Source organism: Protopterus annectens, chromosome 9.part0 (assembly GCF_019279795.1).
Source record: "Protopterus annectens isolate FY-2018-M chromosome 9.part0, PAN1.0, whole genome shotgun sequence".
Taxonomy (NCBI): domain Eukaryota; kingdom Metazoa; phylum Chordata; order Ceratodontiformes; family Protopteridae; genus Protopterus; species Protopterus annectens.
Window position 1 is genome coordinate 1,919,804,520 of NC_056743.1, and position 17,016 is coordinate 1,919,821,535.

Here is a 17,016-nt window from a genome sequence, read left to right on the forward strand (position 1 = left end):
CTCCACACCTATGATCACCCCCTCGTTGGTCAGGTCTGACCATAAGCTAATCACCCTTGATATCCACATCCCACCCCCCACCCCCCAGTAAGAAAACCTCCGTAAAAAACTTCTCCAAAACCAGCTTCATGCTACTCAAGTCAGAAGTGACAAACTTCATGACAACCATGCAGACAGGAACTGAAATTTTGACTGCTGAATCCTACACTAAGGCACTGTACGAGTGCATCCACTCTTGCATGAATCGTGCCATCCCCAGTAGAACTAAGACGCTCTCCTCCAAAAAAGAAAGCCAATCTGGTGGTCCCTTGCCATAAACAAACTTTACAACAAAAGGAAGAAACGGTTGCAAAAAAAAAGAAAATCCCAGCATGCAAAAAACTCCCTTACCAGCCTCATTAAGAAACTGCGATCCCTCATAAAATCCTCCAAAGCTAGTTACGAAAATAAAATTGCCAAAGATTCCAAAGACAACCACAAGGCATGCTATAGCTATGTCAAGAGTCTAAATGGCAATGCTCAGATCTGCTCTGAGCGACAACAGAATGGCATTAAATATACTGATCCCAAGGATATTGCCAATATCCTGGCAGATCGATTCAGTACAAACTTCACCCCCTTCTCACCCTCTAAAGGGCCCATCTCAGTACCGAAAGATTGTCAAATTCCGGTAATAATGTCCACACAGGTAAAAAACGCACCCTCCAAAGCTAAGAATACAGCATCCATACAGCATCCATGGGACCAGACAACATCCCAGGCTGTGTACTACATGAACTACAAAATGAACTGGCACCTCACCTAAGTGTCATGTTTAACCATAGCCTAACCTCAGGCTTTGTGCCCACTGAGTGGCGCACAGCTACAGTTATTCCACTCCACAAGGGGGGATCCACCTTGAATCCCGGGAACTACTGCCCCATCAGTCTCACGAGCCTGATCTGCAAGGCCATGGAACATATTATCATGGAACTTATAAACAAAGACATTGTCAACCTTCAAACACTGAAACCCATGCAGTTTGGGTTCATGAAGGTCCGATCTTTTCTCCTGAACCTGAGTGACTTCTTTGGATTAGTCTCCAGAGATGTGGACATGGGTACGGTGGTCCACACAGCCTATCTGAACCTTGCTAAGGCCTTCAACACCATCCCTCACTCTGGAATCATAGATAAACATACTAAGCTGGACATTAATCCCTACGTCACTCGATGGGTTGCCAGCTGGCTTACTGACAGAACCCACGCTGTAAAAGTAGCCGACTCCAAATCCAGCTCCAAACAAGTGACAAGTGGATTACCTCAGGGTTCAGTCCTGGGACCGCTCTTCTTTAGCATCTACTTCTCTGAAGTACAAGCCAACACTAAGGGACTCTAGCTACAAAGTTCGCAGATGACTGCAAACTGGGAGCCATTATTGAATCCCCAAATGCTCTGGATATTCTACAAAAAGGCCTTACAGAAACAGATGCTTGGTGCCAGAGCCATGGGCTCAAGCTGAATGCCAAGAAATGTATAGTTATCCCCTTTGGGAAAAAACATATACCCGTGAATTACCACACAGGTGGTAGTACACTAAACACCGAAAGTGTGATAAGAGACTTAGGGACACAGGTGGACAGTGGTCTCACCTTAGATAACCAAATCACCACAACAGTCAGGAAATCCTTCTATGTGGCACACCTCACCACTAAGGGCTTTTCATCCAGAAAAAAAGGAGGTCATTGTCCCACTGTACTCATCCCTCATTAGACCCATTATAGAATACAACGCCCCATTTGGTATGTACCTCTCAAGACATCTGCAACAACTGGAAAGGCCGCAGAAGTACCTCACTAAAAGAATCACAGGCCTAAAGCAGATGCCCTATGCTGACCATCTAAAAAAACTCCACCTGTACTCTGCCCTACATCGTCTACTCAGAGGTGATCTCTACTTAACATACAAGTCCATGTCAAACCCAGAGCTGTTGGACATGCTACACTTAAAGAAATCCCAATCCCTCAGAGACACATGCTCCAGGGATCTAAACCTTGTCATCACAATGAACAAAACATGCTGGAAGGATAGGTTCCTGAGCCAGAGATTCCCAGACACTGGAATAGACTGCCCATACATGTCAAGCAGAGCACCTCTTTGGCCCCTTCAAAAGGAACCTTGATGATTGGATGGGAGACAGGAAATTCACCCCGGGTATCGCGTCAGTTGCCCTGCTAGACAGGGGTCCAGGGAAGTATATACTGTGGGAAGAAATAGCCAGGAAATTGTTATGGCTAGGCTTGTATAGACCCTTGGGCCGATAGCCTATTACCAACCTATGAACCTATTATGTTGGGATGAAGAAAGGAAAACTCGTATCAAAACAGACTATTGCCAGATGGTTATTCTTGGCTATTGCCTTTTGTTATGCCCACAATGATAAACCAGTTCCAGGAGGTATCAAGGCCCACTCTGCTAGGATCTTTTCTTTGATGCAATATTGGAAGAGGGGTGGATTTCAGGAGTTTTCTAAAGGCAGCTATCTCTGTACATCCCTTTACAAAGCATTATAAACTGGATTCTGTTTCTCGATCCAGGAATGGCATTGCTAGGACCATTCTCCAGGGGCTCCTGCATCCATATCCTTCCTTGTCCCAGGTTGGACAGGCTGTGGTAATTAACTCATAAAGCCTAAATGCTATGGCAGTAGTTAGAATGATGAACATAGTACAGTTATGTAAGATGCACTTTCCCATAACAGTAGATATTTGAATTCCTCTCTTCTGCAGTAGCCACACCCACCTCATATCCCTCTATGCAATCTATTTTGGGAAATACATTTGTTGGTTATTACTTATCTTTATAGTTAAGGATGAGTATTCTAGTTCTTATTTTTTAGGGAAGAAAGTCCTGAAAATTTACTACTTCCTCCACACAGCAGTCAGAATGAAATTGTGGGAGGGAGCCAGAGCTTTTGGAAGTTGGCCTGTTGAGTCTTGGGCAAGACACAACCTATATAGCCTAAAGGCTACAGCAACAATGAGGAATTTGAACATCTACTGTTAAGGATAAGTGCAACTGACATAATTGTACTTTTCAAAAATTTTAGCACCTTTGTTAGATCTTCACACTTTAAAGAAATGGTATAGGTGCACATACATTGCTAGAAAACAAACCGTAGTTAACATTTTTCATAATTTCATACACACTATATCTATTTTTTTTCGTTTTTAAAGAATTGATCAGAGGAGTCTAACATTTCATAAATTGCTGAATCCTTGCCTTCCCTTAAACCTCACTCCTACTCTTGAATATTGTGATTTTACTTTTAACAGATGTGATTGATATTATATGTTTTCTCTGTTCTTATATTTAAGTGTACTTTTTACCTGAATCTTGGCTGAAAAGGATCAGTAGACGAGTTCACTTACCTAGTTATCAGACTGTAACATAAAATAGAATTAAATAAAATGTCTGGCTGCCACATATTCAGTATATTTATATGTAATTTGATCCTTCTGTTTTCTAAAGATGCTACCTGTTGTCATTGTATCTTTTTGTAATATATAGTTCTTCATTGACTTTCTAGTAATTGCATTTTTGCCAGCAGTAGCATTAAACTTGCCTTGCTATGTCTGTGTGATTCAGATTTTATATCCGGGCTCAAAATAATAATTTCCTTATTTACAACTATTCTCTCCCCCAACACTTCTGACAAAAGTACTCTGTAGGGAATTTTAAAAATCTGCTTCTTGTTACATTCCCAAAAAACATATATGCATCACACTTCCAACATTTGTTATCTAGTTGACGAAAAATTCTCTGACGTCTGCTTAGGCTATAAAAATAGTGCAAACACTTCCAAGCAAAAATCCTAAACCTTCTGGATTTTATTGCATGCTTGGGAGCCATATGGATGTCCACTCACTATTCTTTTGTAAATTGCTTTTCCATTCTGTCTTCCCAATCTTGTTTAACCTCCTCTGATCAATTCTTATAGTTCTCCTGTAATATTTTATATACCCTACTAATCATCCTTTTTGTAACGTGGGTGCTTGTTCTAGCTTCAATTAAAACTTAACCAGTGCTGGTCTTTCACTTAGGACTCCCCTATCCCTTTCTCTTTGCGTATACTCTGATATCTGTCCCTGGAGGGGACAGTCTGTATTCTGCAGTCCAAACTTCTGCTTGATCTCATCCCACTCACTTCACTTCAGCCACATTGCTAAACCAAGATTCTACTTTTCTAGCTTTAGCACGTAGAGAGAGTTTTTAAAACACCTTTATTGCATTATCACTTGTGACATAGGCAAACTTATATGTATATAAAAGTAATCAAACCATATTAACAAGTTCCCATTTATTTGGGCTTTGCCTGCAGATGGTCCATTGAGATCAGTGCACTACCCAGTAAACAAATATAAATAAATAGCGTACATAATGCAAATGTTATACATCACATATGTTGTTATATATCATATAGTCAAAGCAACATTACATAAAATGATCAGTTCTTGCCTTCTCTTAAACCTCATTCCTCCTCCAAAACATTTTCCTCTCTTTGGCATTGCAGATGCTCCAAGTCCTACCCTTCTTTAACCTGATCCCCATACCCTACGTAATACTAACCTAACCTTATAATTTTCACTAATACTGACTCACTATCTATTATTGCCTCCCATATGTAAATAAATCAGTTCCACTACTCCTCCCTGCACCATCTATGCAGGCTGAGACTCCTTGAATTTATTATAAACATCTGCATGCAACTGTTCATCATAAAACTGTATAATAATAAGTTATTTGTCTTAAAATGTATATTCAAATTGATATTTGTATATAGTTTATATGCATATCCCTCTATTCTGTTGTTTTGCTTAGTATCATCTCTATTTGCTAACACTGCTTGTATTTACTGCCTATTTTGAATATTAAGTAGCAGTATAGTCTTTGTCTTGTGGAGCTTTTCTCCCCGGGCCTTCACTGAATATGGGTTCTTTTGGCCCAGTGGACTTTCCTGGTAAACAAATGTCAATAAATAAATAAATGTAATATTCCCAGAATTTCCATTTTTTTTATGTAATTTATTCCTACCCTTTTCTAAGATCCAACTTTTTAATTTTGTAACAGTATTCACTACTTAAAGTATAGTTGGTTTAGATTTTGATTTCCATTTTCTAGTAATTGCTTTTTTGGCACCCACCAGAATTAAACTTAACAAGGCCTTACAATGACTATGTAATTAAGATCCTGTATCCCAGCTAAAAAAAAAAAAAAATTTCCTTAGTTACACTCATTTGCTCACCCAGTATTCCTTTAAAGAGTACTCTGTAAGCAATTTTAAAGTCTGCCAGCTCATTACACTCCGAGAACATATGCACCCAGTTACATCTTTCTTCCCTATCATACATCCAACATTTGCCATCTACCTGAGGAAAAAAATCTCTGCTTGTGGTATAAAAATACGTATGCAAACACTTAAAGTAAAAAGCCTAAATCTTCTAGACATTGTTGCATACTTGGGAGCCATACATATGTCCTCCCACTGTTAACTTGGAAATTGCTTATCCAATCTTTTTTCACAATATTTTCTAACCTCCTCCAGCTAACTCCTATAGTTATCATTCAGTAATTTATATGATGCACTAATTATCCCTTTTTTTAACAGCGGCTTCTGTTCAAGATTCTTCTAAAAACTCTACCAGAGCAGATCTTTCACTTAGGATTCCCTTATCCCTTTCTCCTTGTCAGTACTCTGTTATCAATCCCTGATTAGGTAGGTAGTCTTTAGCCTGCAGTCCAAATGACTTCCTGGCCTCTTCCCATTCCATTACTTTTCCATCTCTAATTATTTATTCCCAGTACCTTGGTTCCTCTTCTAGCTTCCTCCAGTAAATTCCATCCCCCTCTTACCTATTCTGTGTACCCCTAATTGCAGTCATCCCTATCAGCAAAATCACCTTTCTCCATTCCCATGTTGGCTTGGTTCTTAGTATACTTTCTGCTACTTTATATAGCAGAAAGTATGATTGTTGTTATTCTTCTTAATGATTTGCATCCAAAATCACATTCTTTCCTTATTTTTTGTATTAACCTGTTTCATCATCATCCCTTTCCACTTTGAATTGTAGCTTTCTGATTGTGTTATGTATATGATGCTTAACTGTGTAACTTTAAAATATCCTTTCAAATCAGGTAATTCTAAACCTCCTTGTTCTATTTGGAGGATCAACTTATCCCACTTGACTCTTGCCCTCTTCCCCACACAAATAAAGTCCTTCAACTCTTTATTAATTACTATCTACAACTTCTCCTCTGGTGGATAAAAACATGCCTGACCTGTACATAAACATTTTACTGCTTGTATCTTGACATTCATTTCCATAGGCACAAGCTTCCAATTTCTCAGTTTTTGCATTATCTTTTGTTTAGTCTCTACCCATATATCCTAAGCTGTCATCACAGAACCATTTTTAATCCATACTCCTAAATAATTTATTTTACTATGTCCCCATAAATATGAGTATTGTTGAACCAATTCATGTATGGGGACATAGTTTATAGCTATAGTATTTGTTTTATCTTTATTAATTTTATATCCCCAAAAAATAGAATTGTCTCAGAATGTTCCGCAACACTGAGATGTCCCTTTCTCGTTCTGTCAGGTCCAAATTAATATAATCTGCAAATAAAGCCAACTTTTCTTTTAAACTACACTGATTATATCCTTGAATTTCTGAGTCCCTTATTTTCTTTGCCAATGGTTCTAAATGTAACAGAAATAACAAAGGGGAAAGAAGACACCTCTGTTGGGTTCCTTTGTTCAGACACAACTTATCAGAGAGGAACCCTCTCACTTTAATTCTTTCCTCCAGTCCTTCTTATATCCTGCAAATTAAGCAATTAGAGAGCTTTGCTACAAAGTTGGAAGTCCGGTGGAAAATATACAACTAAGAAGGACGTTTGCAGCATAAGTATAATGTTTTTTGTTCAGTACAGACACAGATCCCTCTCTAAGCTTAAAATTGGATAGTGTTTTTATTTATTTATTTCTTTTTTTCCAGCTTTTTTGTAAGTGATAATCCTTTTTCCCATATTTCCTCCCTCACCTATTTTTTTCTAGTACATGAGTTCTACTCTGATAGCAACCTTTATAACTTTTTCATACCAGTTGGTACTTGTCCTTTTATATTTTTTACTTTTTCTACCTTTTAGAGGGTATATTTCTATTGTTGTTGGTAGCCTGATTTCTTTAAAAAATAAAAAAAAGTCTTCCCCCTTTTTCTCTAAAGGCCTGTTTTTTTCTGTATGGCAGAAAAAGATAAGCCATCAGAATTTAAAAGCTACACATCCTTTGGGCAGGAGATTCCCAATTCTGATGCCTCAGAGCAGAGCACCAAAGCACTTGCTGCCCCATTTGTGCTGCATTTAATTCAAGAGCTCTAAGTAACAGGTGCAACAAGTTAGTTCTTAAGAGTTTGCTTCCTCCTTCTTTCTCATCTTCTTCAGGGGTTCAAACCCCTGGCAAATTTGTGAAATTCTCTTCGGAGCCCAAGGAACCTTGCAAGAGATCCTCCACCCATTTTCCGAAGTCTACTACTTCTGTTCCGTCGTCATCAGAGCTGCCTCAAAAAGTCCAGAAAACGTCCGATCTGATTTCATTGGGTCCTAAGAAAAACCCTCTGATCACACACCATTGGATCTGATTATCATTCCATCAAAATCTTCTTGAACCTGCTCACCAGGGTTCACAGTAGAAGCAGTGTCTACTCAGATGCATTCTCCTTTTCTTCAGGGGGATGCTGAGGAGAGAGTCTAGACCACAATCAACCACCTCTTCCATTAGGCCCACCAGAGGTCTGTCAGAAGCCGACATGGATAGGATGATGAGGAAATTCCTCAGAACTCAGATTCAGATGGGGGTTATCCCATCTCCATCTCCCATCGAATCTGCAAACCTTCTGCCACTTCCCATGGTGTGATATCTCCTTCTCCAATCCATCCACTAGTTTTGGAGCCCATGGATCCAGGAGCCCTGAGAGTGTCTGTGTCAGATCCAAAGACAACTAGGTCTTAGACTCCAACAGCCTGCCTGACTAGTTCTGCTTTGGTTCCTTTGGATCAGAAGGAGTGTCAGTGCCAAAGCATCAGCACCAGATCTGGGGGGGGAGGGGGGATCCACTCAGATGTTATTGGAGTCGTCCTTACCCCTTGGAGCCTCAGCGTTGGACAGCTCAGATTTGACTCCTTCCTCCAGGCATGGATCTGTGCAGGGTCAGGGCCTTGCTTACAGCTCTGGTGTTTTTGAGTCCAGTATGGCGAGCCATAGCTTCTCCTGGTCCATCAACCTTTGAGGTAGTGGAAAGGACTTTCTCTCAACTGAGGGATTCGACTATTCTTCCATCCTCCAGTCCTACATCCCTTCCCCCTTCAAGTCCAAGATCTGAGCCTATCAAGCCTACTCCACAAGGACAGCCAGTAACTTCTAGCATCCAGACAGTCCCCATCAAGGAAATTCCCCTCTCTTCGGATACCTCTTCAGATCATCCCACTGAAATGGTTCCCCAAAAGAGAATGTGCAAACGGAGACACATAGATTGCCCTATGGAATCCCTCACCGAGGATACTGACTTCAGTCATGGGGAAGGGTCCCCCAGATCTCCATCAGATGACATCTCATTCAGTATAGTCCTGGAAATTCTTAAACAAAAAGGTGCATGGTCTTTTTATACCCCTTCTCTGGAGGAGTCAGTTTATCTGGACACTTTTTAGTTCCAGCCCATCTACGTTTTGGGTAACACCCCTGGTGAATGAGCCTGTTGATTTACTCACCCACTGGGCATGGAAAGAACTAGACTCTGTTGAACCAATTCCCAGGAACCCAGACAAAATTTTGGCGCCCCCTAAAGGACAGACCTCTTTGGAGCAAATGAATCTCTGTTGATGCTAAGATTGTGGCAGCAGCCATGAAAAAGGAGCTAGAAGAGCACACTTCATATGTCCATTCCCCCTAATAGGCAGTCCAGGGTGTTCGACAGATTGGACAGATTTGGAAAACGCATACTTGCTTCAGCGACCTTTGCCTTGAGGTCCCTAAGTTATTTAGTGTACTTCACAAGATTATTGAGGGATTTGACCAAGGAACTCTCCAAATCCCTCTCGGAGTCCATGACTGTAGAGGACTATATGAGGATCGGCAAACCATCTGTCCACTTCCCATGGTGTGATATCTCCATCTCCGATCCATCCATTCACAGCTGGCCACTCTTTTGTCCATTTTCTGTGCATCCATAAGGTTAATATCCCATGCTGCAGAGGGTACCTCAAGGGTGGCTGGTTCAGGCATAACTATTAGAAGACATGTCTGGATGCATTTATGGGACTTTGCAGAGCCTTTCAAGTCTTCTATCATCAATGCTCCCTTTGATGGAACATCTCTGCTTGGCCCTTACATTAAAGGCACAGTTTTCAGAGTGAACTGGATGGAAAGACCTTGTTTGCCATAGGGATATATTTTTCTACACCTCAGCTATCCTTTTCCATGAATCAAAAAGAAGGTAAGAAAATGTGGTTTTGTAAATCCCAGTGACCTTTCCAGGATTCACGTGAGAACAACTCTCTCAGAGTCTTTGGGGGTTAGTTTGAATGGAATACACCATCCTCACAGCAGGGGAGGCCCGGAAAACTGGGTTTACATGATTCTTTTTTGGCGAGACCTTTTCAGTGCTCCTGAAAGGTTGCCCGACTGTCCCCCCTCTGGAGGCAGTCAGGATGTGCTTGTCCTTGCACCCAGACACTTGTGCTTCAATAACAAAAGATTCTTGGATGCTAAAAATAGTATCCAGAGGTTCTTTTATGCCATTTTCTCAGATTCCCCAAACAAAACAAGAAAGCTTTCTGACATCCCACCCAGTCAGAGAGAAGCTGCAGCTCAAGAGATTCAAAAGCTGATAGACAAGATTCATCCAAGAGGTTCCACCAGACCAAAGATTCAGTATTCAGTATCCTAGTGGCTTACAATATAATTCAGATTTATTTAAACAGTTGACTGTTTTGTTTGATAGGCATGGTGTAGAATACATGCATTTGATTATACAGCACAATGATGGTATGATTTCTGAATTGTCATCTCCTGTTTCTGAATAAGATAAAATTATTTGTGGTCATTTGCAGTTTGATAAGTATAAATATGAGCATGAGAGAATAATTAAAAGCATGGATCATTTAGTAAGTTTTATTAAACTCAGAAAAACAAAACAATTAACAAGAGATAGAAATGACTATAGTAATGCTTCAGCATATCCTAGGCCTCCACCCACTCAGGAATGGGGCAGTAAATTTATAAACCCTAATTTGAATTCAGTGAACACTAATAATATTAACAATGTGAGTAATTTTTTTAGACCCAGAGGACTTCCCACCTTTAAGACATTCGGAGCACCTGAGGAACAAGGGTCCAACAGGGAACAACAACTGGGAGACAGCTCCGATGTACAGCAACAACTACAGGAACAGGGGAGGGTATGGCGAACAGAGGGGGGAAGAGGTATCAGACATGGAACAACAGGACTTAACTGTGTCTCTTTTAGATAACTTGCATTTATTACCTGATACCTCAGGTGATATTCTAGACCATCCACTCCCACCCTGTCAGATTGTTACTAACACCTTAGGCAATTTTAATGTATACAATTTTTCTAGCATGGAGATTAATTCTGAACATTGTGACTTGTTCGCTAAAGGGTTTACTTTTGTACCCTCACAATCCCCAGATATTTCTAATATTTTAATGGATTTGAGAATGTACACATGCAAATTGAATTTAAAAATCCTTTTCAAAAACTGTGCTTTTAGTTCCTTTGTTAACTCCTTGGCTATGTCTAGTACTTACAATTCCCCACTTCACCCTACTGTCCAATTATTTGAGAATATTTGTGAATTGGACATACGTAATTCAAAATTTACCAATGGGAATGTTAATTTTAGTGAGAAAAAGATTATTGAAGAACTAAAGAAATTTTGACATATTACTAGAATCATGAAACCAGACAAGGGGGGAGGTGTAGTTTTGATGAATTACGGGGATTATAATAAGAAAATGTTATTCATTCTAGAAGGAAAAGCTTATACAAAATCTTCTGTAAATGAACTTAATGATGCATACAACCGTGTAAGAAATGAACTCCAAGATTTTTTTATTGAGGGTTCAATATCTATAGATGTTCTTAATTATTTATTAGTTCCTTACCCCAAACTGTCTGTTATGTTTGGTTTACCGAAATTACACAAAAACCTGGTTAAACCACCCATGAGCCCCATAGTAGACTCTAAGGGCTCTATTACCCATCCCTTGGCAAAATATTTGGATAACAAGGTAAAGGAACATGTTTTTAATGAGACACAGATTTGCAAGGACTCATGGAGTTTTTTAGAGGCTATGGACAAAATACCTTTCAAGGATGCTTATATTTTTATAACCATTGACATTAAGGACTTGTATTCAGTCATACCCCATGACACGGGGTTAGACTGGCTTACAAAGTACCTCCATGAAAAAGGTATTGCACATTTTGATGTTTTAGTCTATACTCAATTGATGGAAATGGTCCTTAAAATCAATTTTATATTGTTTAACAAAGAAATATATTTGCAACAAGAGGGAGTGGCTATGGGCTCTGCATGTGGTGGTCTCTATTCTAATATTGTGGTCAGGCAATGGGAGAAAAAAAAATATTTTCCTCATGCTATTTTAAGCATATTAAGTTTTATACCAGGTTTTTGGATGATATGTTTGTTCTTCGGGATGGACCTATTGATGTTGTTGATGATTTTATTGATTATATTGAAACTGCAACAGAATTTTTAAAGTTCACTCACACCAGTGACCTCAACATGATTTCTTTCTTAGACATTTTCTTGGTGAAAGATTATCTGAACAAGAAGTTTGTAGCAAAGATTTTTAGAAAAAGTACATACTCGAATTCTTTATTGTATTTCTCCAGTACCAACCCTATAAAACAAAAGAAGGCAATTGTAAAGGGCCAATTTGTGTGGGCAGTACGTATGGTGTCTGGTATGGAGGAATTCCTGGATGAATGTGATAATTTGAAACAGATGTTTCTGAAAAGAGGGTACCCTTTCAAATTTATAAGTGATATTATGATTGAGGTTGTTAACAAGAGGGAGCGTGGTTTTTATTTGCTTCTACTTTCAGGAGATATTACTATAAATGTTACATCTACTAATCAATGTGACAATATTACAATTGAAGAAAGTAGAGATTTTAAAACTTCCTTTATTACTATTTTTACACAAGATAGTTTTATGCAAGAGACATTTTAGTAAAAAATTGGTCCATCCTTAAACATGAGAAGAACATTAGACCTTTAATAGGATTACAATCCACCATAGTATACAGAAGAGGTAAGAACTTGAAAAATATATTTGAGACTAGTAATATCTATTCCAACCACAGGTCCGGTTTTATGAATAAATATGGTAGATGTAACGAGTTCAGATACATAAAAGAGGGGAACACATTTTACACCAACAATGTAGAGATTAGGATTAACCAGAAATATAATTGTGGTTCGATGAAAGTTATTTATTGTGCTATGTGCACTGTCTGTTATTACACTGGGAAGACTGACCGAAAGTTTAAAAAACGTATATACGAACATCTATATGATATTAGAAATAAAAAAAGAGATCAATGCCCTAAGTAGGCATATAATGGAGAACATCAATCACAAGTTTCAATTTTTTATTATAGATAGTATTAGCAATGACATAAGAAGGGGGGGGCTTGGTCATTATTTTTGGAAAAAAGAGAATTATATTGGCAGTTACGTTTAAATGCAGGGAACTGGCCAGGTCTTAATGAGCACATCACTATTAGCTCTGTTCTGAAATTAAAAGCATTAGAGAGGTAATTCTACCTCCCTAGTATTTATTTCAGTATTTATTTATTTATTTATTTATTTATGTATGTATTTAACTTAATAGTATCCATTGTATAAAAGTTTTTTACATTTCCATTTTAAAGACTTTTATATATATTTTATATATATTTATATTTTTATGCATATATTTATGATATACATATTTATGACATTGTTATTTAGCATTTATTTTATATTTATTAGGGGGTTGTGTGTTTGTGTGTGTTTTTGAAATCAGGTTATCACTTGTATGCATTCACTACCAGGACTACTACTATTGTGCTTGTATCACTTTTAATTAATTTACTTATTTAATTGTTTTATTGCTTATGTCACTTCCTGTTGTACTTGTATATAAGGAAGTTCCCACTTGTGATAAGTTATCTGATGAAGTCTAGACCTTCTAGATGAAAGTGCTTATCCTTGGTGAACAATTCATGTGTTTTTGTGAAGTGAATAAAGTGGATTTTGTTAACTACAACAGAGTCTTTCATCTATTTTTACTTGTGAGTGGGTCCAATCCAGCTACTTCACTTGGTTTCTTTATTTCTGGAAAGAATCCTATGTCCCTTCTTTCTGGCAACATGCTTACATTATCCCACTCCACAAGGGAGGTAAAAACACTGACACCACCAATTTCAGACCTATTGCCATCCCTTCCCCTCTCTACAAAATCCTGGAGAAATGTATTCATTCACAACTGATGCCATACCTAACACATAATAACCTTCTCACCCCCACTCAACATGGCTTCTGACCTGGCCATAGTACCATGACTGCCCTCCTTTCCTTTCTCGAGACCATTAACCTAGCGCATGACTCTGGCAAATTTGTATTGACCGTGTTCCTTGACCTATCCAAAGCCTTTGATACTGTCTCAAACCCCTTACTCCTTTCTCAACTCCCCTCCCTTAACCACTCACCTTCCACCATAGCATGGTTCACCAGCTACTTCTCTGAACGACAGTAAGCCATACAATGGAAATCCCCAACCCCTCTCTTTCTACACACCCCCACTGGTGTGCCCTAAGGTTCTGTTCTTTGCCCTTTACTCTTCAACATATTTATCAATAACTATCACCTCTCCATCCCTGAGTCCACACTAATCCAGTATGCAGACGAATCAACAATCATCTGCTCAGCAGACCCTCCCTCTGACGTACTTATAAAAACCCAATCAGCTTTCTCCAAAACAGAAACTTGGATGCAGAACAATCAATTGGCCCTAAACACAAATAAGCCTAAACTAATGATATTTTCCCCTTCTAGAAACTCCTCTATCGACAAAAACTCCTTCCCAATACTCAACCAGAATAAAGTCCACATGGAGATTGTATTAAACACTAAATTCCTTAAAATTCGACACCCATATCCAATCCAACATCAAAAAAACACACCAAAAACTCGAGCTTCTATACAGACATTACTGCTACCTTAACCCCACCACCAGAAAAACCCTAGCCTCCACCTACCTTCTCCCTTCTCTCTTATATGGTGCTCCTCTCCTAACCAACCTCCAGCTTGACCTACAATCCAAACTAGAAACCTGCTGCTACAATAAAATAAGCAAATTTACCACCAATTCCAAAAACTTATCCCACCACTGGCACTCTCACCACGTTCTGCATTGGATCGAACTACCTAATCACCTAAACTTCCTAGACTCACTACTGCCCATAAGCTTATCTTCAAGCCTTCTAGCTGCCCCTCTCTTTCTACGCCTTAGCCCCCTACATTCCTAACTGCTCACTTAGATCTGAAAACCAAAACCTCCTTTAAATCTACAAACCCTCACGACCCCCAGGCTACCTCTTGCTATCATACTCCATATCTGAACTATGGAACTCCCTCCCTCCCTTTGCTATACTCCAAACCTTGCCAACTTCAAATCTCTCTTGTTCTCATACATTTCTTCTAAATGGATTTACCCAAGCCACACTCCAACATAACCACCTCCCTAGTTCCCCTCAGATCCATCCCCTGCTTCTTCTCATAATATAACTTTGTCTATTATTGCACCCATTAAACTAACACAGCACTATCTTCTGCTTCATATTGGTTAATGTTGTTAGATCTTCCTGCACCAGAAAATCTATCTAATGCTGTTTAAACAAAACTGTCAGCAATCACCTATTATTATTCTGTATTTCTTTGAATAAATGTATTATACCTCACATGCATTTTTACTGTATTCTCAGCCTGTTGTATATAAACTGTATTGCTTTAAGTATGTTTATAAACTGACTATTTTACTATATGTATGTAACTTTATGTATCTTGTAACTGTCCTTGGAGCTTTTCTCCCTGGGCCTCCACTGAAAACGGGCATCTTCTTGGCCCAGTGGACCTCCCCGGTCATCAAACTGAAATAAATAAATAAATAAAATACTCATTCTTGGAAAAGCCAACAGGTCCTGTGGAGCAAATAGGTTTTAAGTGCATTTTAAACCACTCAGTGTTGGACTATACAATAGCTGCTGTAGTAGTACATTGCATAAGACCGGAGCCTAGTAACAGAAAACAAGGCAGCCAGATGATTCCACTCACATATTGTGAAGCCATGAAAAGTCCTTTGACAGCCAAGCTAAATGATCAGACTGGTCTTTTAATTACCAGAAAATGCTTAAAGCAAAAGTAGTAATGGTTGTACATGTCAAAGTATGTAATTTCATTTTCTCCTTGTTGCATTGGAAAGAAGGCACTTATTCTTAGTGGGTCTTAATTTGCTGAAGATTAAAACACTAGCCATAGGGAACAGTGCACTATGCCAGTTTAATGGTCATTATCTTCAAATGTGTCATTCTTTAGGATGAACAAGAAGAAGAACAAGCAGCCAATCAGAAACTTGCACTACAAAAGGCAAAGGAGGTAGCAGAAGTGAGCCCACTCTCAGCAGCCAACATGTCTATAGCACTGTAAGTATTACAAACACATTGCTAGCAGTGTGAATACCAAACCACTATAACCTGCATGTTAGAATCATTAGTGTGCATAGGAGACATATACCTGCATATGTGTAATATTGAAGTGCTGCTAGCATTTAGAAAGAATGAGTATAATAATAGTAATTGCAACAATCCATTTAAAGTAGTGTAAATGCTGCTATCATTTGTATAACAGTTAAGAGTATTGGTTCCATGAGGTTCCAGAGAGAGAGAGAGAGAAAGACAGAGTACTATCAGCATGTATGTAAGACTGCAAGTACCACAATCATGTGTAGAGTATCGAGAACTTCAGTAAAATAGGCATAGATTTGGCCAGCATTTATAGCATGCAGTGAAGAGTGGGTATCACATTCTGTACAGTAGCTCTTACCAGCTCCAGTGGAATAGAGAGTTAAAGCCCCGACTGAAGCCCAGGCATGTATTTGACTAGCATTGCAAATATCTGTAGGAGTCAGTGTATGGGGAAGGGAGAAATGAAGAGGCATAAGCCTTCTTACATCTCTTTGAGATGCTCATAATCATGCTCTGAATGGTAGAATCCCTAGAAGAGATTGGGATGAAACAGTGGTGCATGTCTACAAGGGGGTCAGGGCCAACTGATCATGCCACATGAAGGCATGATATACATCACCAAGGCCAATTGCATGTTAGCTCCTTGGATGTGAATGAGCATGCATGGGAACTAGGGCTTAAAAGCAGAAAAACTCCAATGGTTACATTATAGAAGGCTTCTCTCAGGTGGCTATAACCCTAGTAAGAAGAGCAAATGGGCCATTTGGCCAAAAAGAGGGATTATTGTTGTCGGGTGGTGGGAAAAATCAAAGAAAAAAATTCATGCAGTAGTGTGCTCAAAATGTAATTGAAAAGTGAGTTGTTTAACCCACTTGTATGATGTGCTCTTCTAGTGTTTCACAGATGTTACTGTAGACCTGCCCCCAATTCAGAAGTTGCTTTGCAGGCAACTGTGGGTACAGTTTGAATATTCATTGTCAGCTTTACAGTCTCAGGAACTAGAGACACTCATTTCATGATAGGCAGCTTCCACATGGAGGATTCTGAGAAATAGAGAGCCGTAACAAAGACAAGTCATGCAGAGCATAAACAGGAATCCTCACTGACCATGCACATGTTCATACATATGCATACTCACAT

The 17,016-nt window shown here is 39.0% G+C and overlaps 1 protein-coding gene across 1 annotated transcript in view; it reads left to right on the forward strand.

Moving 5' to 3' along the window:
* CACNA1A (calcium voltage-gated channel subunit alpha1 A) overlaps nucleotides 1-17,016 on the forward strand; it is a 3,713,953-nt gene that overhangs the window by 1,542,499 nt on the left and 2,154,438 nt on the right. The window contains exon 15 of the mRNA XM_044082385.1: nucleotides 15,728-15,834. Within this exon, the coding sequence (XP_043938320.1) occupies nucleotides 15,728-15,834 (107 nt within the window). The remainder of the gene's footprint in view (nucleotides 1-15,727; nucleotides 15,835-17,016) is intronic.